General features: G+C 43.0%; 1 protein-coding gene across 1 annotated transcript in view; it reads left to right on the plus strand.

The window, feature by feature from the left end:
- Positions 1-1,914: 1,914 nt before the first annotated feature.
- RASGRF2 (Ras protein specific guanine nucleotide releasing factor 2) overlaps positions 1,915-26,250 on the plus strand; it is a 257,405-nt gene continuing 233,069 nt past the window's right edge. The window contains exons 1-2 of the mRNA XM_089909081.1: positions 1,915-20,314; positions 20,707-25,540. Coding sequence (XP_089765207.1) covers positions 25,253-25,540 — 288 coding nt within the window. The 5' untranslated portion in view covers positions 1,915-20,314; positions 20,707-25,252. The remainder of the gene's footprint in view (positions 20,315-20,706; positions 25,541-26,250) is intronic.

Here is a 26,250-nt window from a genome sequence, read left to right on the forward strand (position 1 = left end):
TAAGTGTGACCCATTAGCTTTATCTCTTTGGCTGACTCCCTCAGGTTCCAACTACATAGAGGCATCTTCTATACAGAGGGGACAGTGGCTGCTGGTTCCATACCCCATCTTTTTGATCCAGCCTTACAGCTGAGAGATAGGGACGCTGTGATTGGCTGCCCTAGAATCATATGAGGGGACCCAGAGAGAAGCCTGGGGTGCGTCAGAATAGAGTTCTAGGTAGACAAATTGTGGTCTGCTACCCACACATCTGATCTCACGACTAACTTCACAGAGGAGCAAAGCACACATTCTACAGTTTTGGGTGAGGACACCAAGGTACCAAAAACTTAAAGAGGTTCATGGGAAAGTGATGCAGCCAAGAATCCACCCAAGCCTGTCACTCCACATCTCTTTTTGCTCTATTTCACTGTTATAACCAAATCTCAAAATACTCTATTACAATAAAATAAAGTCTACATTCCATTTCCCCGGAGATGTTTTCACTATGAATGGAGGTTGCTTCATAGTCAACACAACATATATTTATGGAGCGCCTACTGCATGCAGAGTGCCAAGCACTCTCAGGGAAGTCAAAGCACAAAGATGAGTGAAACATGGCTGCTGTGCATGCAGGATTTTTAAATACAGTGGAGAAGACAGCACCCCTGAAACTTGAATACAGTGTAGCTTTTGAAAAGAACAGATCAGTGGATCCAAAGTTGTTTTTTTTTTAACCTGGAGGTTGGAGGGTAGAGGACAACTTTTGTTGTCAGTTTCTTATTTTGCTAAGGATATACATTTTCTAAACATACTGTCAACAATAACTATCATTTATATAAAAGTGATATTTTAATTCCTAAAATAGGAAGGGCAAACTTTTCAGAATAAAAGACAGGCCTTTAAATTTTAATAAATGTAGTTGTACTACAAACTTACTACATTGTTCTTACTTTTCTCATTTCACAGAGAACAGTGAGACTTTGTAAACCAATGTTTAGAGAAACATGGTCTAGATGACTTCCTAAATGTCTTTTCTGCAAGATGACATATAGGCACACTTTGATATTTTTTGAAATGAAAGCCTGCAAAAAATATGAGGAAGTACTGTTGTTTTATTTTGTTGCCCAAGCAGTGCCCCGCCAGTTGCCCTAATGGGAATATTCCAGTGATCCTGGCCTCAGTGGGCAATGGCTCTTTAGGATGAACTTAGAATGGTGCCACTGCTGGAACCAGATGTGGCCCAGGAGAGGTTTAGCTGCTTCCTGTGGCCTCAATCCAAAGTTAACCAGAGAAGTGCCTTTGATAAAGGACTTTGAAAAACAATATTTTTTCTTTTTCTTGACCATTTTGACAATTTAGAGTTGAAAATGCTCAAGGGGTGTGTTACTGTGGTCATATAGCAAAGTTAGCAATAAAGTTCCCAAGGGGGTTTCAGTGACTGGAAACCAAAGAATTTCCCAACGTCTCAGCAACTGTTCATCTGTGCTAGTCCCAATCAGCAAAACTCTCTTTCCAAATGCACCGAAGTCCACCCATCTGACCCTGCACAAGTCTAGTTTTTTTCACATCTTCATTTCAAAGCAATTTCAATATTAATTTTTGTTCTTAAAAATATAGCAGGGACTTCCCTGGTGGTCCAGTGGTTAAGACTCCATGCTCCCGATATAGGGGGCCTGGGTTCAATCCCTGGTCAGGGAACTAGATCCCACATGCCTCAACTAAAGAGCCCACACAAGGCAACAAAGATCCTGTGTGCCACAACTAAGACCCGGTGCAGCCAAATAAATAAATCAATATTATATATATATATATATATATATATATATATATATATATAGCAATATTCCTTGCCATTAAGACAATTGAATATATTTTAAAAGTTGCCATGATCTTTCAAGTTTATTCCTGCAGTGATCTGACAAGCTACAGTAATGGCATAGGAAATAAAACCAGGAGATCATGAGCTAAAATTCAGCCTCTTAACTCCAAAAATGTCATCATCAAAGTCATCAGAGTTGCGGCAATTTCTCATTTTTCCTCAGATGCTATGTATTTATTTAATTTTATTGGAGTATGGTTGCTTTACAATGTTGTGTTAGCCTCCACTGCACAACAAAACGAATCAGCCATACACATACAGATACCCCCTCCCTTTCAGACTGCCCTCCCATTTAGGTCACTACAGTGCATTAGGTAGAGTTCCCTGTGCTATACAGTATGTTCCCATCAGTTCTCTATTTTATACATAATATCAATAATGTATATGTGTCAATCCCAGTCTCCCAATTCCTCCCACCCCACCCCTTTCCCCCTTGGTATCCATACATTTGTTCTCTATGTCTGTGTCTCTATTTCTGCTTTGCAACTAAGATCATCTATACCATTTTTCTAGATTCCACATATATGCGTTATTATATATTTGCTTTTCTCTTTCTGACTTACTTCACTCTGTATGACAGTCTCTAGGTCCATCCACCTCACTACAAATAACTCAATTTTGTTTCTTTTTATGGCTGAGTAATATTCCATTGTATATATGTACCATATCTTCTTTATCTGTTCATCTGTCGATGGGCATTTAGGTTGCTTCCATGTCCTGGCTATTGTAAATAGTGCTTCAGTGAACACTGGGGTGCATGTGTCTTTTTGAATTATGATTTTCTCAGGGTATATGACCCGTAGTGGGATTGCTGGGTGATATGGTAGTTCTGTTTTTAGTTTTTTTTTTTTGTTTTTTTTTTTTGCGGTATGAGGGCCTCTCACTGTTGTGGCCTCTCCCGTTGCGGAGCACAGGCTCCGGACGCGCAGACTCAGCGGCCATGGCTCACGGGCCCAGCCGCTCCGTGGCATGTGGGATCTTCCCGGACCGGGGCACGAACCCGTGTCCCCTGCATCGGCAGGCGGACTCTCAACCACTGCGCCACCAGGGAAGCCCTGTTTTTAGTTTTTTAAGGAACCTCCATACTGTTTTCCATAGTGGCTGTATCAATTTACATTCCCACCAACAGTGTATGAGGGTTCCCTTTTCTCCACACCCTCTCCAGCATTTATTGTTTGTAGATTTTTTGATGATGGCCTTTCTGACCAGTGTGAGGTGATACCTCACTGCATTTTTGATTTGCATTTCTCTGAGAATTAGTGATGTTGAGCATCTTTGCATGTGTTTGTTGGCCATCTGTATGTCTACTTTGGGGAAATGTCTATTTAGGTCTTCCACCCATTTTTTGACTGGGTTGTTTGTGTTTATGATATTGAGCTGTATGAGCTGCTTGTATATTTTGGAGATTAACCCTTTGTCAGTTGCTTCATTTGCAAATATTTTCTCCCGTTCTGAGGGTTGTCTTTACATCTTGTTTATGGTTTCCTTTGCTGTGCTAAAGCTTTTAAGTTTAATTAGGTCTCATTTGTTTGTTTTTGTTTTAATTTTCATTACTTTAGAAGGCAGGTCAAAAAAGATGTTGCTGTGATTTATGTCAAAGCGTGTTCTGCCTGTTTTCCTCTAAGAGTTTTATAGTGTCTGGTCTTACATTTAGGTCTTTAATCCATTTTGAGATTATTTTTGTTTATGGTGTTAGGGAGTGTTCTAATTTCATTCTTTTGCATGTAGCTGTCCAGTTTTCCCAGCACCACTTATGGAAGAGGCTGTCTTTTCTCCACTGTATATTTTTGCCTCCTTTGTAATAGATTAGGTGACAATAGGTTTATCTCTTCCTCAGATGCTATTTACTTTTTAAAAATTTATTTTATTGAAGTATAGTTGATTTACAATGTTGTATTACTTCCTACTCTACAGCAAAGTGATTCAGTAATATATATATATATATATATATATATATACACACACACATACTTTTTCATAATTTTTTCCATTATGGTTTATCAGAGGATATTGAATATAGTTCCCTATGCTATACAGTAGGACTTTGTTGTCTACCCATTCTATGTATAATAGTTTGCATCAGATGCTATTTAAAAATAAGGTTTTAAGTATCTCAAGGATATTTTGTCTTCATAAAGGCAATTTATTTATTTTAATTTTTTTTTTTGTGGGACACGGGCCTCTCACTGTTGTGGCCTCTCCCGTTGTGGAGCACAGGCTCTGGACGCGCAGGCTCAGCGGCCATGGCTCACAGGCCCAGCCGCTCCGTGGCATGTGAGATCTTCCCGGACCAGGGCACGAACCTGTGTCCCCTGCATCGGCAAGTGGACTCTCAACCACTGCGCCACCAGGGAAGCCCCATAAAGGCAGTTTATAATCCCACTTCCTTGTTCTCTTCCACAATTACAGTGGTTGCCAATTTGTATTTGAGATTAAAATAACACAAAAATAGACGTACTCTGTGAGTGAAAATTTACTACGCTTACCAACAGGAGCTAATTTTGTCATAAATAATAATCACAGCAGTAGATATCAGCAACTATAATACCATGAGAGTCATATAAATAAATAAACCCATTGACAGTTAACTTCACACAACTCATGCAAACAAAGGCAAATGAAAGCAAATGAAAATGCACATATAACACAGTGTAAAAACTCTCAGGCTTGAATCTTCTGAAGTTTCCTCTTGCCAGCCTAGGGTATATGGATTTCTGAGCTTTCCTTTCTAATCTCTATGGTTCACGTTGCCTTCTTAATAGAAATATCACAGAATTTATAGACCTAGTGAAGACCTAGAGGCTGCTGCTACATAGAGCAGTACAATTTTAGAAGATGAATGTGCATTTCACGCCTAATTTTCACATTTGATTCTAGCACTAAAGGAGAACAGAGCTATAATTTGTATGAAATCTGAATCCTACAAGAGAAAATGAAATGTTCTCTTGTGCTCACTGCCAGGCAATATTCCTGGCTCCAAGGGCTAGCTGGGGGCAATGCCAGATGGTCCTTCCCAGGAAATTGAGCTTATCCCCAGCATAGGAAATCCAGATGACTCTTTCCCACAGGAAGTGCTTTATTGTCCATTACCATAAACTTTGTGAGAAATAAAAGAATGAGGGTGGCAATAGCTGAAGATTGATCAAAGGAAGGAAGCTGTTAAATAATTCAGGCTTCTGCTGATTTCTTGGCATTTTGGCAAAGACCGAGGATTGTGGTCTTAAAACAATAGGGTAGAATTATTACGTGGGTAAGAATAATAATAGCTAACTAATGCATACATACTATGTCCCTAGCACTGTATTAAAAATATGCATACATTAATCTTTACAACAACCCTATGAGGTTAGTTCATTATCATCATCATCCCTACTTACAGATGTGGAAATCAGTAGACACATTTCCACTGGATTCTGAAGTACCAGCTCATAGAGTTCCCCAAAGTCTTACTTTTGATGAATAGCAGAGCCAGGATTTGAATTCTGATCTGTTCGACTTAGAGCCTGAGGTTGATATTATGCATTACAGTATCGTGACCTCCCCCAGCATTTATATAAAACAATACTGCCTCAGACGTGCTATCTTTTGAGTGTTAGGAGGCTCCATCGTGCTTTGCCTTTCTCAGACAACATTGTCAGGGAGCTTCTCTATCTTGCTTCTTGCCCCCCAGATCCTTACTGTGTGTCTCATCCAGGTCTGTCTTCCTTAGTTCAAATTACATATGCTCTGGTTTCTGCTAAAAATCGGATTATGTCCATTGATCATTTAAAAAAACGGTTTCAGTGGTGACATTTATCTTCTGTTAAAAGAGGCTTTTAAGTTTCATAGTGCTGTGGATTGGCCACAGCTAAGCCTGGAAAAAAGTAAAACCTAAAGTAAACCAAACCCTATAAATTCTGTTGTTATTTGGACAACTGGGGACTTCCCTGGCAGTCCAGTGGTTAAGACTCCATGCTTCCAATGTAGGGGGCGTGGCTTCAATCTCTGGTTGGTCCGCATGCTGTGACATGCGGCCAAAAATAAATAAATAAATAAAGCAGCCTTTACAGGCTAGGACTATTTGGACAATTGAGTTCTTATATAAATTCTGAAAGGTGAAAGGCAGGGTCATATTTATACTATTGTTCAATATACAGCCTGGAACCCACAGGAGAGATGTGACCATGAGCTCCTTCAAGCCACCTTTCTTCTCGTTTGAACCTTTCCCTAGCAAAACTCCTCCTCTCCAATGGCCAAAGTCAGGTGCCTCACCTTCTTTATGTTCTGAGATCTATGGCTTCAGGTGAACTTTTTTTTTTTTTTTTTTTTTTTCCGGTACGCGGGCCTCTCACTGTTGTGGCCTCTCCCGTTGCGGAGCACAGGCTCTGGACGCGCAGGCTCAGAGGCCATGGCTCACGGGCCTAGCTGCTCTGCGGCATGTGGGATCTTCCCGGACCGGGGCACAAACCCGTGTCCCCTGCATCGGCAGGCGGACTCTCAACCACCTCGCCACCAGGGAAGCCCCCAGGAGAACTTTTAAAGGTGCCCTAGAGTTAAAAATAAGAATGAAAAGATTAACTACAGCTAATATGCATAATGTACTTAGTATGCCAGGCTAAGCGATGTAAGTGATCATTAACTACCCTTTAAAGGACGTCCTAGGGTCCTGAGTGGTTAATTCCCTTGGGTTATTCACTTAGCCAGCAAATGGCAGATTTGGGATTTGAACATTGAACCTTGAACACGAGGGGTTTTTTTCTGTCAGAATCCGTGTGTCTACAAGTTACCAAACACTGTCTGTCTTGGCGGGTCCCTGTGCAATACCTTGCAGGGAAATTAGATCTATTATCAGCTATGATCACTCTTCAAAACGTCCACATATGACTAGTAAGATAAAATATACAATGGGAGTTACTGACCTCCAAAAAAGTAATGTTTCAAGAGATGTTGCCTGCAATACATACTGGTCGTCAACTACATCTTACCAATTCTAATTGCCATGGGAGTTCAGAGGAGGCTAAGGGAGTATAGGGTTAGAGTAGGGGCCTCAGGGCAGAGGTGGGGCTTAGTTGGCCTGTGGAAAAGATCAGATTTCCCAGTTTTCCCAGATGGTGGACTTTTCCAGGTGAGAGCAGGGCCAACCCTAGGGGTTAGGGCAGGTGAGCACAGTGTGCTGGACACAGATTGGACTAGAAAGACCCTTGCAGGGCAGTTTAAGGAACTTGGATATTATTCTCCAGTCTACAAGGAACCACTGAAGGTTCTGATCAGGAGATGGATGCAAACAAAATGATTCATTTGCTCAATCACTTAACAGAGGGTGGAACAGGACAATTGCTGATATTTATCATGTGTGTAGCTGCCCAACATGTTTTTTTTTTTAATTTATTAATTAATTAATTTTTGGCTGTGTTGGGTCTTCATTTCTGTGCGAGGGCTTTCTCTAGTTGCGGCAAGTGGGGGCCACCCTTCATCGTGGTGCGCAGGGCTCTCACTGTCGCGGCCTCTCTTGTTGCGGAGCACAGGCTCCAGACACGCAGGCTCAGTAGTTGTGGCTCACGGGCTTAGTTGCTCCGCGGCATGTGGGATCTTTCCAGACCAGGGCTCGAACCCGTGTCCCCTGCATTGGCAGGCAGATTCTCAACCACTGCGCCACCAGGGAAGCCCCCAACCATGTATTTTTAAGTAAACACTTTTGTTGAAATATAATGCACATACAGAAAAGTGCACACATCAAAGCATACAGCTCTTTAAATTTTTATAACATGAAAAAACTGTGTAACCGGCAACTACATCACAATTTAGAAAACTGCCATCACCCTAGAAGGCTCCCTCCTATACCCACCCAGTTAATACTTTCCCAAAGGTCAGCACTATTCTGATTTCTATCACCATACATTAGTTTTGCCTGCTCAACATGAAAAAACTGTGTAACCGGCAACTACATCACAATTTAGAAAACTGCCATCACCCTAGAAGGCTCCCTCCTATACCCACCCAGTTAATACTTTCCCAAAGGTCAGCACTATTCTGATTTCTATCACCATACATTAGTTTTGCCTGCTCTTTAATTAATACATAAATGGGATAATACACTACATACTCTTTAGTGTTAGACTTTTTTCTCAACATGAGAAATTTTGTGAGAATTATCCATGCTGTTTCTTGTAGCCATACTTCATTCATTTCACTGCTGTATATTATTCCACTGTATGAATATACCTCAGTTTGTATATCTGTTCTGATAGCGAAGGGCAGTTGGGTTGTTTCCAGTGTCGGGCTATCACGAATGATGCTGGCACGAACATTCATATTCCCAGCATCTTTTTCAAACCCAGGTTACGAGTTTCGTCTCCCCAAAGTAGAAATCAGAACTCAATTATCCACTTCCCTGGCAGCACTGGCATGTGACCTCGGCTCCGCCAGTTAGACATACCTACCCGTGACTTCAGGTAAGGAGAAAATCATGAGGAAGCAGCTGGTAAGAGTGGTGGAGAGTGACCAAGAGACTCTGCCCTTCCAGGGACAGAATGGCAGTGGTGATGCCCTGTGGACGACACCTGCGAGGCCAGCACCAGATGTGGCATGTCTCACCTTGAGGCAGTCCTGGGAGGTCCCCAGCTATTGTTTCTGGCTCCATGCCCCAAACTTTGAAGCCTCGTTCTCTTACCAGGATTCTCTGAACCTCTTTATTAAAATCCTATTTTGCGGGCTTCCCTGGTGGCGCAGTGGTTGAGAGTTCGCCTGCCGATGCAGGGGACATGGGTTCGTGCCTCGGACCGGGAAGATCCCACATGCCACGGAGCGGCTGGGCCCGTGAGCCATGGCCGCTGAGCCTGCACGTCCGGAGCCTGTGCTCCGCAACGGGAGAGGTCACAGCAGTGAGAGGCCCGCGTACCGCAAAAAAAAAAAAAAAAAAAATCCTATTTTGCTTAAAGAACCTAGAGTGGGTTCTATTACTCATGAAGAGAAGTACTATTAGAACAAGACTAGATAAGCCTCATTTGACTAGTATGGGAACAGGAGATGTAATGTCCCTTTTACAAATATGGACAAGTCCATAGAGTCAGACTGCCTGAGTTCAAATTCTGTATGATTCATGAGCTCTGCGTCCTTGGGTAAGTTACTCAACCTCTCTGTGCCTAAATTTCTTCATTGTAAAATAGTGGTGATAATAAAATGCAGGTCAAAATGTTGTGGTGAGGATTAAGTGAGTTAATTTATGAAAAAGACATGGACTGACACCAAGCACATAGTAAGTGTGTTTGCTGCTATTACTATTACCTGTGACACTACCATGCCCCTGGGCTTTTTCAGATGAAAACTTACTTTGCAGGAAAATGCCAGCTAGGACTAAATGACTCACCTGAACAGGGTTATCTGCACAGCAGGAATCTACAGTATGTTTATTTTTTATTTTATTTTTTTTAAACATCTTTATTGGAGTATATTTGCTTTACAATGGTGTGTTAGTTTCTGCTGTATAACAAAGTGAATCAGCTATACATATACATGTATCCCCATTTCTCCTCCATCTTGCATCTCCCTCCCACCCTCCCTATCCCACCCCTCTAGGTGGTCACAAAGCACCGAGCTGATCTCCCTGTGCCATGCGGCTGCTTCCCACTAGCTATCTATTTTACGTTTGGTAGTGTATATATGTCCACGCCACTCTCTCACTTCGTCCCAGCTTACCCTTCCCCGTCCCCGTGTCCTCAAGTCCATTCTCTACATCTGCATCTTTATTCTTGTTCTGCCCCTAGGTTCTTCAGAACCTTTTTTTTTTTTTTTTTAGATTCCATATATATGTGTTACCATACGGTATTTGTTTTTCTCTTTCTGACTTACTTCACTCTGTATTACAGACTGTAGGTCCATCCACCTCACTACAAATAACTCAATTTTGTTTCTTTTTATGGTGAGTAATATTCCTTTGTATATATGTGCCACATCTTCTTTATCCATTCATCTGTCAATGGACACTTAGGTTGCTTCCATGTTCTGGCTATTGTAAATAGTGCTTCAATGAACACTGTGGTACATGACTCTTTTTGAATTATGTTTTTCTCAGGGTATATGCCCAGTAGTGGGATTGCTGGGTCATATAGTAGTTCTATTTTTAATTTTTTAAGGAACCTCCATACTGTTCTCCATAGTGGCTGTATCAATTTATATTCCCACCAACAGTACAAGAGGGTTCCCTTTTCTCCACACCCTCTCCAGCATTTACTGTTTGTAGATTTTTTTTTTTTTTTTTTGTAGATTTTTTGATGATGGCCATTCTGACCGGTGTGAGGTGATACCTCATTGTGGTTTTGATTTGCCTTTCTCTAATTATTAGTGTTGAGTATCCTTTCATGTGTTTGTTGGCCATCTGTATGTCTTCTTTGGAGAAATGTCTCTTTAGGTCTTCTGCCCATTTTTGGATTGGGTTGTTTGTGTTTTTGATATTGAGCTGCATGAGCTGCTTGTATATTTTGGAGATTAATCCTTTGTCAGTTGATAATCTCAATAGATGCAGAAAAAGCTTTTGACAAAATTCAACACCCATTTATGATAAAAACCCTGCAGAAAGTAGGTATAGAGGGAACTTACCTCAACATAATAAAGGCCATATATGAAAAACCCACAGCCAGCATCATTCTCAATGGTGAAAAACTGAAACGATTTCCCCTAAGATCAGGAACAAGACAAGGTTGCCCACTCTCACCACTATTATTCAACATAGTTTTGGAAGTTTTAGCCACAGCAATCAGAGAAGAAAAAGAAATAAAAGGAATCCAAATCAGAAAAGAAGTAAAACTGTCACTGTTTGCAGATAACATGATCCTATACATAAAGAATCCTAAAAATGCTACCAGAAAACTACTAGAGCTAATCAGTGAATTGGGTAAAGTAGAAGGATACAAAATTAATGCACAGAAATCTCTTGCATTCCTATACACTAATGATGAAAAATCTGAAAGAGAAATTAAGGAAACACTCCCATTTACCATTGCAACAAAAAGAATAAAATACCCAGGAATAAACTTACCTAGGGAGGCAAAAGACCTGTATGCAGAAAACTATAAGACTGATGAAAGAAATTAAAGATGATACCAACAGATGGAGAGATATACCATGTTCTTGGATTGGAAGAATCAACATTGTGAAAATGACTCTACTACTCAAAGGAATCCAGTATGTTTAGTTCAAAAGAATGGAGAGAGGTAGCCACAGTGGTCAAAGCAGCTGGGTAGAGATGCCCTTGACTGAGGCTTCCAAGTCTCACTTCCAGAGTGCTAAAGGCTCACCCTGCTTGTCATCACTCTCTTCTCTTTATTTCTGCCCTCCTCAAACTCCAGTACCTGTTTTCTCTACATGAAATCAAGTGTGTGTGTGTGTGTGTGTGTGTGTGTGTGTGTGTGTGCGCGCGTGTGCATGCATGTGTCCCCGCCAGGCTCTGGGTCTTACATTACCATCTAGAGTCCCTACTTTTCCATTGAAGCCTCATTGCTTTTCAGTAATTTCTAAATCTAGAGAGGAGACCTCCTTTGTGGAACGCAGAGGCTTGCTCAGTAGATTTTCACCTCTTGGGCAGGGATGCCCTCATTGTGTGGGGTAGGTGGGGTTGCAGTATGATAAGCCAGAGAAAGCATCAGAGACTCCTTCCTAAGAGCCAGGGTGCCCCACAGCAGGGATTGCCACCGTCAGGGCAAGTCCTACCATGTGACAAATCTGAACAAGGGTCTGGGCCTGGGATGTGGGGCAGAAGTGTACACTCCCTTCTCTGAGTTCTTCCCTTGGAAGTAGTCCAACTTCCCTGACTCAGATGGGGTAGCAATTGAGCAGTGAGTATAACCCTCTTGGGGGACCAGGACTGTCCCTCCTTCACACATTCCCCCCTGTTTTCCCTACTAGGAAACTCCAGTTTCTCAGTTTGAGTGGCCTGATTTCCACTTCAAAAAATGTGTTCAGCACAGGTGGGAGTTATCAGTCTGAGAGGGCAGAAAAGAGGGAAGGTGGTCCTCCCCTGAGCCTAATCTGGGGTGTGAGCTGCACTGAATTCTGTAGAATAGAAGCGGTAGGGCACATGGTTAGAGAAAGCACAGGGGTGGTTCCCACTGCCAGCGTACCAGCAGGGCTTATCCATATAAGTCCAGATGCTCCTTCAGCTGTATTGAGCCACTCAGCCTGAGACCATGGGACCAGCTGTACTGGGTCCAGGGGTGTCAAAGTTGAGAACAGCTGAGGCCCTGTCCTGGGGAAATTTGCACTATGAGGAAATAACTGGACAAGAACACAAACAACTGCAGTATGAAGAAGAAAACAGAATGAAGTACCTATAAAGGGCTGGACTAGTGATTGGAGAATCATGTAGTTTATTCGACGCTGCCCTTTACTGTTTCCTGATTGTGTGCTTAACTCTAGAGATACTAATCTTTTCCTAGTGTATCACACCAACCTCGTTATACTGCACATGACAGAGAACCCAACTGAGAATGCAGACTTCAGTGCTGGTTTGATCCAGAGGTTCAACAATGTCATCAATCCTCCCACTCCCTGAACGCTTTTCAAACATGTCTTTCCATTTTGTCTTCCGCAGCACTGATCCCACCCTAAGGCTGGCTGTCCTCATGGTTGCGAGATGACGGCTGATGTTCCAGAGGCTCCTTGGCTCTCATCCACATCTAAGCAAAGAGAAAGCCTTAGTCTTTGCCCTAGAATTTCAATTCACTCTGGTTGGACTGGCTTAGATCGATCACTCTGAGTGGGAGAGGTGGAACATGCTGGTGGCTTGAGCAGATTAGAGCCCACTCCTGGAAATACTCTTACTTTTAGGGTACTGTTAGGGAAGAGAAGTGGAGAGGGGTTTGGGTAGCAATTACTAATGTTGGTCATAGCTAGGTTCAGTGCAGATGAGCCTTTACAACGCCCAGGATTGGGACCTCTGTTGAGGCTCAGAAATGAGTAAGACAGGGTCTCTGGCCTCAAGGATCTTACCATCCAGTATCAGAGACAGACATGTAAACAGATAATTCCCAAACTGTGGTATATGCTAAAAGAGAGATAATGCAACTAGAGCACATGGAAAGAAGACTAAATCCAGCTGGAGGTTCAGCGAAGCCTCCACCGGGGAAAAATAAACAAGCCATGTCTTGCAGGATAAGCAGACACTTGTCAGGTGAAGACAGAAGGCTGCTCTTACAGAAGCAAATAAAGAGCTAGAGGCATGAAACAGTCACTTACTTGACAAGCACTGTTGAACATCGTAAAAGCTGAGATCTACCAGAAATATGGAGTTACTGGAGATTAATATTTGAAGTGCCTGGAGATTAAAATTTGAATTTTAAAGTTCCTGGAGATTAATAGTTGAAGTGGTAGGAGATGAGACAAACCAGGAATCAAGACCAGGTCACAGAGGACCCTCTGTGCCAGGGGAAGAAACTTGAGCTTTATCCAGTGAGAGATGGAATTTGAGTCAGGGAATCTGATGTGGACTTGTGCTAAAGAATTTCACCTAATCAGTTTCAGCAAGTCTCTCCTGTACTTAGTGTACGGTAACTCACCAGCCTGGAAAATACAAACTGTGAACTATGATTTGGCTCTCTTTTTATTAATCATCTAGCTCAGTCACCTTGCTTTTCTGATGGCCACAGGGAAAACTCATTTTGGCCTTTTGTCTTGTCTTGCATTATAAATAGTTGTGTATTTGCTTGCCCTCTCGTTTAAAATGGGAAGCTATTGGAGGTTCTAGAGTCTTACTCCTATTTGTTTCCACCATCACCACCAAAGCAAGTAAGAAGTTGATAAATGTTTATTGAGTTGACCTCTTGATGATCTGGGTCACAGAGGCCATTCAGCTGGTTACAGAATAAACTTATTTCTAGTTTGGAACAATAGGGTTGGGAGTTTTGGAGAGCTGCCTTCAAGGCTGTAGTTTTGAAATCTAGGGCTGGAGTACCCAGTGCTGAGAGCATGCCACTGGTGTGCTCATGAAGCAGAGAGGCAGATATTTTTCGGGTGTTTGCTAATCTTGGGCCTGTTTGCTCTCACATTCACTTCTTGCCCTCACCCTGCTCTGCATCCATCTGCCAGGCTTAGGGTGAGTTCAGCCAACGAGAGACATTGGTGAGTTTGAAGGCAGGAGAGAGTAAACAAGTTCTTTCTCTCTCTCCCCCATCTCTGCCTTGGCTAGTGTCTGCAGCAATAGCTGAGTCTCTTCCATGGCTTCAGCTCCTGCCAGGCAAGCCCACAAGATTCCAGCTTCTGCCAGGTGACTCCAGGTACCCAGGAGTTCATCTTCTCCCTTTGTCTCTACAGCCCAGAAGTTGTACTGACTTCCTGCAGCTCTTAGTCTCGGAGTTTCCACCCTGAACCCCATTTGACTCCTTTGGTCTTCTATCCCTGAATTAAATTCTCTCTATTTAAAATATTCAAATTTTCCTTACTGGATCCTGAATGATATAAGATCTCCCCCTATCCCTCCCCCCAATTCTTTTAACTATATATTTTGCCTAGAATTCAATGTCACACTCCACCTCTCTTCCCCTCCCTCCCTCCAATTTTTCCTCCTTTTGATCCAGGGCTTTCGGGCTGCTCTTTTTCCCCTGTTAGGAAGGCATATGAGTTGGTAAATGCATTCACACAAAGGTGTGTGCCCCTACTGAGAGTATATGCATTTTTAATAAATGCACAGGGATATAGTAATAATAAACTCAAAGTGATGACTCACAGATGGTGGAATTTCTCTTCCTTAAGTGTCCTTCAGAGGCCCATGCTGTCTCTGCATACTGCCACTTCTAGGTTTTGTGTGAGCATCACTCTGCCCCTCACAGCATTCCTCAGTCCAGATGTCTATCCTTGGCCCCTAGGAATGTGGATGGAGCACCAAAGTCCACCTCTGGCCCTGGAAAATCAATTCAGAGCACATGCTTTGCTAGTGGTTGGTAAGTAAATGCCTTTTTCAAATATAAAGTACACACCTGTTGTTATTCATTGTATATGTTTTAAAATAATTTTTACCAAAGTCCACACAAATAATAATAATCCACATTATAAAATTATCTTCCCATACTACTTGAAAACTAAGACTAGCAGTTACAGAATCTCATTTTCTTTGCCTCAGGCAAACATATGCTACTCTATGTGTGTTTTTGACTCTGACACATTTATGAACATGATAATTTTACCATTTGAAATAAATGGAAATTTAACTGCATAAAGATTTGATAATAAGCTCCAGGATAGTAAGTCTTAGGTCATTGGTAACTTGCCACTTCCACCTTCAAGTACTCAGATGGACTTGAAACTTCAATGGCCTTAAAAAACAAACAGCTCTTGGGAACAAAGAAGTCATGCAGTGGCTCCAGGATTAGGGAGGTCAGTCATCTCATTTGTTGGGGACTGAGGGGTTTCCCAGGATGGAGAACTTTCAATGCTAAAACCAGGAAGTCCTGGGCAACCTCCGACAAGGTGGTAACCCTGTGAAGACCAGATTTCAGGAGAGAAGCAAGGCTCTGAAACTCATGGCCAATGTGCTATGATTGACCAGGCTGCTATGTAGAAGAAAAGTAGCTCCCTGATTGGCTATGGAGGCTGACACCCAGAAGGAAAGCAGCTCTCTGATTGGCTGTTCATGGCTGGGTGCGGTTAGTCTTCTAAGGGCACAGTGCTGTAGATATAGGTGAAATAAACCAAGATAAGACAGATTGAGGAAAAATAGACACAGAAGAGTAGTGAGAGGGTGTGAGAGGAGCAGTAGTCACCAGGCAGCCTGCAGTGGATCCTGGCAGAGTAAGAAAGAAAATGAAGAGGAAGAAGACAAGCGGTTTTACTGTGCAGGCCCAGATGAGATGAATGGTTTTGTACAGGCGTATATGCCTCAAAGGCCTAGGGCAGTGGTTCTTAACCCTAGCTAGCCATTCAAATTACTTGGAAACTTTTGAAAATGCAGATGCCTGAGTTATACCCCAGAGTAATTTGAATTAGAATTTCTGAGGGTGGGCAGAGTCACTGGTCTTTTTTAAAAGCTCCCATGATCTTAATATGCAGCTAAGGTTGAAAACCACCAACCCTACACATCTCTTTGCGTATGTCTAGACACCAACAATCAGGGAGGGTAAATAGGAAACATGTCTGTTAATATCTAGACTGATTATCATGCTTTCATACCCCCATCGGTTGACTGTAGAAACCTTGCCATCTCAAAATGTTTTCTTTGCAATATGTACATATATCAAATAATGACGTTGTATACCTGCAACTAATATAATGTTATATGTCAATTATATCTCAATAATTTCTAAGAGGCCACTGGGGTGCTTCCTTATGAGGGTTCACCAAAAGATCTGCATATGGTCTCCTGCACCAGCCTCCTCATTGAGTTGCCAGCCCCAGGGACCTTTGTCTAGTGTCTCCTTGAAGCTGGAATCACCTCCATGCAACTATGGGCCGCTGCCCACCCTCAGGCCAGTGGGAAATGAGATTGGCAAGGGGAAGCACCACTCACCTTTACCACCCCATCTCAATGATGGAATCGTTCCTTTCTTTCATTTCCCTCAGAACAGAGAACAGAGGGTTCCAACAAAACAGAGAATGTAGATGTTAACATGGAGACTAACTTAGGAGTTCCCTGCTGGAGAAAAAGTTTCTCTCTCCCTTTGACACAAACTTTCCTCTTCAGTTCTCACTTGTCCTAGAATCAACCTCCTCTCAGGATGATTTTATGAAAGGAAGAATCACTCTCATTTGGAGAAAACACATGCCCTACCATGAGGGCTTATTTTAAGGCTCTAATGGGACTTACTAGTCCAATATGAGCCATCTGTGGTCTTTGGTGTTAAATAACACAGCTCGGGTAGGGAGGACATCAATGGTCCAGACCACAGTGAGGCTCTGCCGAGCTTGGTGCAGCTCCTCTTCAGTCCCTCCTACATGTGGGTTGAAGCTCCTACCTGTCTTTTACTTTGTAGATATCCTAGCAACATGAATTCTTCATCACCTATGAGCAACCGCCAAATAACTTCTCAAGAACGAAGACAGAACTTCTACCTCCTGCCTTAAACAACCACAATCTAGGACAAAATAGATGAAGCAGTGGTTTCCAGACACAGGACAATAGGCAGGAAGGGACTGTGATCCTTGAGTGAGGGAGGCAAGCGAGATGAGCCCTACAAGTGCCACCTCCTCCCCACTCCCCCGCCATCCTGGAGAGAGTTGCCAGGCTGCGGCCCTGAAAGGCAGAACCCAGAGAAGGCCTGGTGGCCTCACTGAGCTGAAGAGACAAGATTTAGAGTTCAGGGAAGCCAGTGGCTAGAATACACAGGACAGGTTGCTGGAGAGGAGACAGCTGCATAAAGAGAGAGCTCCAAATCCGCAGAAGGTTCTCCTCCAGTCTTTAGCTGAGTTCAGATCAGCTCATGTGTGTGAGAAAATGACTAAGGCCAGGAAAAAAAAAGTCCAGAGAGAAGCAAGAGGAAAAGTCTCCAGAGTTCACACCACTTCCTAGTAGTCAGAATAGAAATATCACCTAACACAAGGAATAAGAAGTAGAGTCCTCAACTGGGTGGGCCAAACTAACTTAGATGAAAGGCTGTTCTGAACCTCCTTAAAAGAGCTTAAAAATAAGCCTTCTATGGATCAAACTGTTTTCAAGTTACTTAAGTGAGTTCCAGAACGAAGTAAAAAATATTTAAACGAGTATATTACAACAAACAAACAAACACAATGAGAACAACAGAACTGAAAATGTAAAGTTCACAGTGTCTGGCATCTAACCAAAAATGGCAGACTCAGGAAAATGTGGCTCATAGGAAAGAGAAAATGTAATTAATAAGAGCAGACCCAGAAATGACATAAATGACAGAATTGATGGATAAGAACATTAAAACAGCTATTATAAATATACCCCATATGTTTGATAAGGTAAAAGAAAGCATGAGTGTGATGAAAAGGAAAATGGAAGACAAAAAGACCCAATCAACCTTTTAGAGAAGAAAAATCTAATGTTTGAGATGAAAGATGCACTGTATGGGATTAACAGTAGATGATACATCATGATGAAGTAGAGCTTATCCTAGGAATGCAAGGTCTATTTAACACTATTACTTAAAACTATTGCTTCACCATATTGAATGATTTAAAAAGTAAAACCATATGAACATAAGAAAAAGCATCTGCCAAAATTCAATATCCAATCATGATTTTTTAAAAAAAACAACAACTCTGCAAACCAGGAATAGCTGGGAACTTCTTCAACCTCATTAAGGGCATCTATGAAAAACCTACAGATAACATCATACCTGGTGAATCCTTTCCTCCTGAGATAAGGAACAAGCAAGGATGTACATTCTCACCTCTTCTATTTAACATTTTTTCTAGAGGTCTTAGCCATAGCAAAAGGCAAGAAGTAGAAATAAAAGACATACTGATATGAAAGGAAGAAATAAAAGCATTTTTATTAACAGATGACATGATTGTCTACGTAGCAAATCTTAAGTCTATGAAAAGGTTATAAGAACTTATGAGTGAATATAGTAAGGTTTCAGGGTACAAGATCAACGTCAAACTAAATTTTATACCTATATACTGTCAGTGAGCAACCAGAAAATAAATTAAAACATACCATTTACTATTTATTGTTGACTGTTTGTGTCCACCCTCATCCCCCATTCATATATTGAAATCTAATCTCCAATGTGATGATAATAGCAGTTGGGGCCTTTGGGAGGTAAGTAGACCATGAGGGTAGAGCTCTCATGAATGAAACTGGTGCCCTTATAAGACAATGAAGGGACCAAAGCTCTCTCTCTTTACCCTATGAGGATACGAGAAGTCCACTGTCTGCAACCAGGAAGAGGACTTTCCCTGGACCCAACCATGTTAGCACCATGATCTTGGACTTTTAGCTTCTGGGACGTGAGAAATTTCTGTTGCTGACAAGCCACCCAGTTTATGGTATTTTGTTAGAGCAGCCTGAGCTAAGAGACTACTGCATCAAAAAATATGATATACTTAGAATAAATTAGACAACAGTTGTGCAAGACCTGTACACTGAAAACTATAAAACACTGCTGAGAGAAATTAAAGAAGACCTAAAATGGGGAGATACACCATGCTTATGGATTGGAGGGCTCAATATTGTTAAGAGGTCAGTTCTCTCCAAACTGACTTATAGATTCAATCCAATCCCAATCTAAACCCCAGCAATTTTTTTTTCAGAAATTTGTGATCTGAATCTAAACTTTGTATGGAATTGCGAGACTTAAAATAGCCAAAACAATCTTAAAGAAGGAGATGCAGTTTAATGTCTTAAACTATTGATTTTTTAAGACTTTTTAAAAAGTTCATCAAGACAGTGTGAAGTTGGTGTAAAGTTATATATCAATGTAAATTTGTATATATATATATATATATATATATATATATATATATATATAAAGACACACATCAAAGGAACAGAATACAGTCCAGGAATAGACCCACACATGGGTAGCCAACTGATTTTTGACAAGGGTGCCAAGGTAATTCCGTAGGAGAAGAATAATCTTTTCAACAAATGGTGCTGGAACAGTTGGATAGCCATATGCAGAAATACGAACCTCAATTCATACCTCATACCTTTGGATCATGGATCTAAATATAAGAGCTAACAACAGAAAACTTCTGAAAGAAAATACAGGAGAAAATCTTAGTGTTCTTAGGTTAATCCAAAGGACAACTCAAATGTCCATCAACAGGCAAATGGATGAACTCATACAACAGAATACTACTCAGAAGTGAAAAGGAATAAACTATTGATAAGCTCATCAAAACGGATGAATCTCAATACCACTATACTGAGTGAAAGACGCCAGACAAAAAGACTACATACTGTATGAGTCCATTTTATACAATTCTAAAAAATGCAAACTAACAATGACAAAGTAGACGAGTGTTTGCATGGGGGTGAAGGGGAAGGAGGGGTGGGAAGGAAAGAATTTCAAAGGGGAATGAGGAGACTATTGGGAGTGATGGAAATGTTTATTTTGATTGTGGCTATGGGTTCATGGATATACACGTATGTCAACATTTATCAAATAATATTCTCTAAATATGTGCAGTTATTGTAGGTCATTTATACCACAACAAGCCTGCTTTTAAAAAGTACAAAGAACAGTTTATAGTATAATGAACTTTAAATCCACAGAGAAATGTATCAGTCAGGGCAATTAACACTAGTTGTAACAACAAACCTAGTATCTCTGTGGTTTGATAAAACAAAAGTTTGTTTTGCTTATGTCACAATGTCACATGGGTTGGGCTGTTCCTGGCAGCTCGAAGCCATGCAGTGACTCAGGGACTGTGGCTTCTTCTATCTTGTGGCCCTGTTGACTTCAATATGTGTCTTTACTCTTACCAAGGAGAAGAGAGAGCAGAGATGATCCCGACCAGACCTAGAAGGAGGTGCCATCACGTCTGCCCACATCCCTTAGGCCAAAACCCATTTATATGGTAAGAAGGGCTGGGAAATAGAGTCCTCTCCATGCCAGGAGAGGAGAGTAGTGCTTTTATTTCTGTATCAAGCCAGTCTCTGCCAGAAGAAAAAGAAACATCTCTTCCTAGAGTACCTATGCACACAATAACATGTATTACAAAAGAATGCTGAGCTTTTGAGCCAAAACACTCACATTTAGATCCCTTCACAGTTTTCTCCCACAATGATGAGAGGGCATTTGCTTCATATTTCTGAACTGAAGAGCCTATTAAAGGGCTTCTTATGAAGGAATAGTTTCTACACCAAAGGGGAATCCAAGGCTCCAGATCCTAAGAGATAGAAAATTGTTTATGGTTTTCAAATCACTCCCACAGCCTCACCCACTCCTTTTCTACTTCTTATCCCCAAGGTTTCAAAACTTTCAGAGTTCAGTCTAAGCAAAAGCATACAGCCTGTGCCCTACCCCATTTGCACCTGCACCTACAGCATGATGACACAGAGCCACCAAGAACATCTGCTCAGTCTTTAGTGGGACAGAGAAGAATAAAGAGACTCCTTGCTGAAGCAGCCAGATAGCCCCACTGTGTGACCATTTGGACAAGTAGTTGACCGTGATAAGGTTGGATTTAATCTTATCGTTATCAGCTGTGTGACCGTGACAGGGTTTCACCAGGTGCATTTACCTGTAGCACATTCTTCCGTGGCAGTAAATCTTCTCCAAACTCAGCAGTGCTTCTCACTCAGGTGTATGTGGTCCTGGGGCACGTGATGACCTGACCTGTCAGAATGTTCCTGGCACTTACCTATAGGGGCCTACAGCTGGCTCTGCTGACAGTGAGATGATCTGAGTGTTGAGCTTCCAAGTCCATACTGGTAAGTTGACTGACAGAGTTTTTCCTCAAACAGTTTTGGATTTGCATCCTGGATTTTGAGTGTAATATATGTAACGTGTGTGAACCATTCCATTTGGTCTTTTTAGCCCTACCACTCCACTGAAACCATGGTTGTCACCATCACCAACAATCCCCTCATTGTCCAAACTCAATGGTTAGCATCTAACTTAACATCAAAGCAGCATGTGATCACTCCCTCTTTCTCTAAACACTTTCTTTACTTAGCTTCTGGGATACCATGCTCTCCAGGCCCTGCCTGCCTGATGCTTCTTCACTTTCTTGCCTGCTGTCCTCCTAACCTTTGAATAGTATCTGACCACAGAGCTCTCCTGGGATGTCTTCTCATGCGTGAATTAGGGATTTGGAAGAGCTATGGATTGGGTTCTATTCATGTAGAAGGAGGAGCTCCCCTACTCCACCTCCCCAACCTTAATAGCTTTGGACAACTCAGACGAAAATTTCTCTTTTCCTTCCTTCTTTCCTTCCTCCCTCCCTTCCTTCCTCCTTCCTCCTTCCTCCTTCCCTCTCTCCCTCCCTTCCTTTCTTGTCAAATTATCTGGAAATCATCTATCTCTACAAGTAGTAATTAGGGTTTCCAGATATGACAGTTCATCGCTAACTTTTTTTCTCTTAACTTGCCTAGAAAAAGTCAAAGAGGACACTCTCATCATTATCAGTGAGAAATGCACTGTTGTTCTCGAAAATCAACTTAAACGGGCCCTTTTGGGAAAGAGTCCATGAAATGCAAGAAGGAAAAATAATGAATTCATAGAAGAGCTTGTTTCCACCCACTTGGAACACAGTCCCTTTTGCCAGCCTGTTTGATCAGCTGGGAGGAAAAACATCCTCATTTACATAACCTCCGGGCCCTTTGTTTTTCAAGATGGCACCATTCCAGGGGTGCAGTATCCATATGGATGAAGGAAGCTAAAAGTCCACAAATGCCCATCAGGCAGTCACTGGATATAGCTTCTCTAGAATGTCCAGGAAGTTTTGGTTGTTTCCGTCTCTTACAGTCTTACAGAATGATCTAATGTTTGCTAATGTGTGTGCCCTCTTTAATAATTCAGTGACCAAATATTAAATTAATTTGGGAAATATTTACGAATCGCATAGATACCTACTGCACATAAGCTCTCTTACTGGGTGGTGCAGATGTGCCTTGGAGGAACAGTTAGGTGAGAAGTGCCTAAACATTAAATCCTATTCCCAGTAGACTAAGCACCTAGGGGCAGTGGCAAAGTCTTTCCCCTATATCCTCTACATCACTTAAATATAGTGTTGAGGACATAAACAGGTGATAAGTAGTTCTCCCAGTGAATTTCCATAATTAAAACCCATAATGGTCACCAGCCAAATTTTGGAAGAAATCAGAGTTCCTTTCTCTTGCTATTGGGGGGCATATGATGGCCACAACACCGTCCATCGTAGGAAGTGATGACACACCAGAGGCTGAGAAGAATACTTCTTGTGGTTCAAATCAAGGGATATTTGAGTAGACAGTAAGGATAAATAAGCACTGAAATTAGCCTCAACACCAGAGACATTGCTTATTGGGGAAAAAAAAAGTTTCACATCTGAAAAAACACAAGTGGTTAGGAGTTCTGAATACTCATTGCAAAATTGTTTTTGTACTGAATTCACACACTTAATGGTTTCCACTCAAAAATGGAGCTCATCAACCATACTGCTGTCAACTCGCTTATGGAGTTTAGATCACAGAGAAGGCAATGAAAAGCCTCCTGAGGCAATTGCCATCTTTTCTGCATCTAGAATCTGGCTCAAAACCTTGTCCACATTTACTTAGTGTCTCTATGCTTGTACCTCCTCTAAAGAACAATGCAAGCTCCCAGCTGAGTTAAACCCAAATCTGCAAAGCAGTGTCCTTTAGATATTTAAAAATATGTAAAGGAAAATGACCACAGTGCTCATACTGTAATTTCAAATGGCAATTTCCCTATTGTATAGTTTTTAATAGTGATTTTTTTTTTGAGGTAAAATGGAAACACTCAGCTGCTCAGTGAGGCAGGGTTAAAATATTCTGCAGAAACACAACTTACAGCAGAACCCCTGGACTACCAGTTAGTGAACTCACAACTAGTGGTACAAGACAGGTGTATTGTGGCAGATTCATGGCCCAGAAAAGGATTTTATTATTATCATTATTATTTTGTCTTTAACAATAAACACGTTGACAAACCATTTTTATGATAAGTGACTAAGGGGACTAAAAAATGTATATAGCAGAATCAAACACTGGTACTCCCTGGAGTGTTCACTAGCTTTCTCTCACAGCTGCTGTGCACATCATTTCTTTTCCACTTATATTGTATACTAGGGGTCCTGGTTTTCTGGCTGAACCTGTGAGATTTATTTATCCAATGAATCCCAGTCCCAGCAAGGGTATCTAGTGAACCTATGACAACGTGGCCTCTGAGGAATCGACTCTGTCAGGGGCCACAAGTCTCCCTGTTTGGGTATTTTTTCCTGGTTGAAAACTCTGTGCTTAAAATTTAGTCTCTTTCATCTTAATCCTGAGAAATCACAGTCATTGACAGGGAACCAACAGCATCCGATACCTTTCTGGGAACAGGAGAGTCACACTCGTTACAGGTGTGTGTACAGGTACAGGTGGAAAAGTCAAGGTTGCCCGTTATGCAAAGCCATCCTGTGACTCCACCCACTGCCATGGAAACACAGTTGCGGATGAGTGTGAGGATGTGGCAGGTGTGTTGTATGTGTCAGTGGGTTTGTGGAAGTGTATGAATTTGCATGAATGTGTATTTGTATGTTTGTGACTGCTTGTGTATGAATGTTATTTGTGTGTACTTTTGAGTGAATGTGTTCGTGCATTTGTGTGTTCATGTGTGTGTGTTCATGTATGTGTTTGTATATGATCATTTGTGAGAGTGTATGACCATGAATGTGTGAATATAAACGTGTTGTGTATGGGTGTGTATTTGTGTGCAGTTTGTATGGGTGTGGGTATGAATGTAAAAGTGTGCATGTGTCTATATTGTGTGCATGAGTTTGGTTGAACGTGTGGATGAGTGTATGATTTGCGTGTGTAAATGTGTGTTTGGGTGAGCGTGTCAGTGTGCGCATGTGTGTGGTTGCCTACGTGTGTATTTGTAAATGGGTTTGTATTTCTGTGTATAGGAATGCACGTTGTGGGTGTTATTTGTATACATGTGAGTGCATAATTTTCTGTGTGCTTAAGTATTGCGTTGTGTGTATTTGTGCGAATATATTTGTGTGTTTTGGAGTGTGTGGTGCCTGTGTATTTGTGTGTTCCTGTTTGTATGCGTGTGAGTGTGTAATTGTGCAAACGCAAGTGTTTGTGTTGGGACTGTGTGCACCCTGTGAGTGTGCATTTGCCTGTGTTTGTGAGTCTATATACTTGTGTGTATGTGTGTGTGTGTGTGTGCGCGTGCGATCGAGCGCGCGTGTGAGCGGGTGTGTGCGGTCGCCGCACGCCTCCACCTCTGCGCGAACCGCCCCTTCGCGGCCGGAGCAGAGGCAGCGGCCTGGCCGGCGGGCGAGGGAGGGACGCGCGCCGCGGTTAAGCGGGCTGCGCCGCCGTCACCGCCGCCGCGCTGACTTTGCCCTTTAAATCGGTCTCCAAGCCGATTACAGCTGATCTCCCACGTGACGTTTTACCTTCTGTCTCCCGGAGCGAGTTGCCCGAGGACAGTCCTCCACAGGCTGCGGCGCGTCGCGCCGCCCCAGCCCGCCGCGGGGGCTCGGGCTCCCGCAACTTTGGGCAAAGCAACGGCCGGCCGGCTGCCCTCGCGGGGCCACTCTCCACGCGGGCGTCGGGGGCTCCGGAGGCTTCGCTCAGCCGGGAGGGCGGCGGTGGCGGAAGACAACGTGCCCCGACCACAGCCCGGCGCCCCTCGGACCCGCGCCGCGCCGCGCCGCGCCCGGAAGGCAGACGGCGTGCCCTGTGCGCGGCGCCCGGAAAGGGGGAGTCCTCCGCCGTCGGGAGTCGAGCGGGCGCGCCTTCGGACGAGCCGGCGGGAGATGGCCGCGAGGCAGGGGTGAGCCCCCAGCGCCCTCACCATGCAGAAGAGCGTGCGCTACAACGAGGGGCACGCCTTGTACCTGGCCTTCCTAGCCCGCAAAGAGGGCACCAAGCGCGGCTTCCTGAGCAAGAAGGCAACCGAGGCGAGCCGCTGGCACGAAAAGTGGTTCGCCCTCTACCAGAATGTGCTCTTCTACTTTGAGGGCGAGCAGAGCTGCCGCCCGGCGGGCATGTACCTCCTGGAGGGCTGCAGCTGCGAGCGGGCACTCGCGCCGCCCAGGGCCGGGGCCGGGCCGGGCGGCGCCCGGGACGCTCTGGATAAGCAGGTACCACGCGCCATCCCCTCCCCGCCTCCCTGCCTGCGGCCGCGGCAATACCCAGTTCTTCTAAGCCCAGAGGTCGAGGGCCCGATCCGACAGTGGGACCACCCTCCGAGATTTCGAGATTCCCCTGCGGCGTCTGTGGCAGGACAGCTCCCCTCCTCGGCCTCCCCATCTCCATCCCCGCCTTGTCTTGCATCTCCTTGTGATCCGTTGGAATAGGGGCTCGGCTTTATATTTTCCGAGACCCCGAAAGCTGTCGGGTCATTAGAGCTTCCTTGCTAACCTTACATTGCTTCTCTTCAACTTGTTCGGAAGGACTTAGTGTGGCGACGCGGGTTGACACCTGTTGGATTTAGATTGGCAAGACGGAACTAACTTATTTGTAAAAGTTTGGTTTCTCCATCACCCAGCTAGTGAGTGTAGGTTTCTTTGCCTGCAGATGTTTGATCAATGGCTGTGCAGGGAACAAGCGGGGCTCCCAGGACTGACGGGCACTTTCTGTTGGTCACTTTCAATCTGTCTTTGTGGTTTATGTCAGTTTACTTTAACATTTGGCCTGCTGTGTCTAATTATGAAGGTAAATGTGTATCCGTTTCCCTCAGGATTAATATTTGGTACCCACATTCCTGCTATGTGTAAATATGCGGGCATTTTAAAAGAACGCTTCTGTATACTTTTAAATGAATGCTTTGAAAATGAATGTGACCTTTTTA

Source organism: Delphinapterus leucas, chromosome 3 (assembly GCF_059928025.1).
Source record: "Delphinapterus leucas isolate spDelLeu-1000000601 "Yukka" chromosome 3, BTC_Dleu_Yukka2, whole genome shotgun sequence".
NCBI lineage: Eukaryota > Metazoa > Chordata > Mammalia > Artiodactyla > Monodontidae > Delphinapterus > Delphinapterus leucas.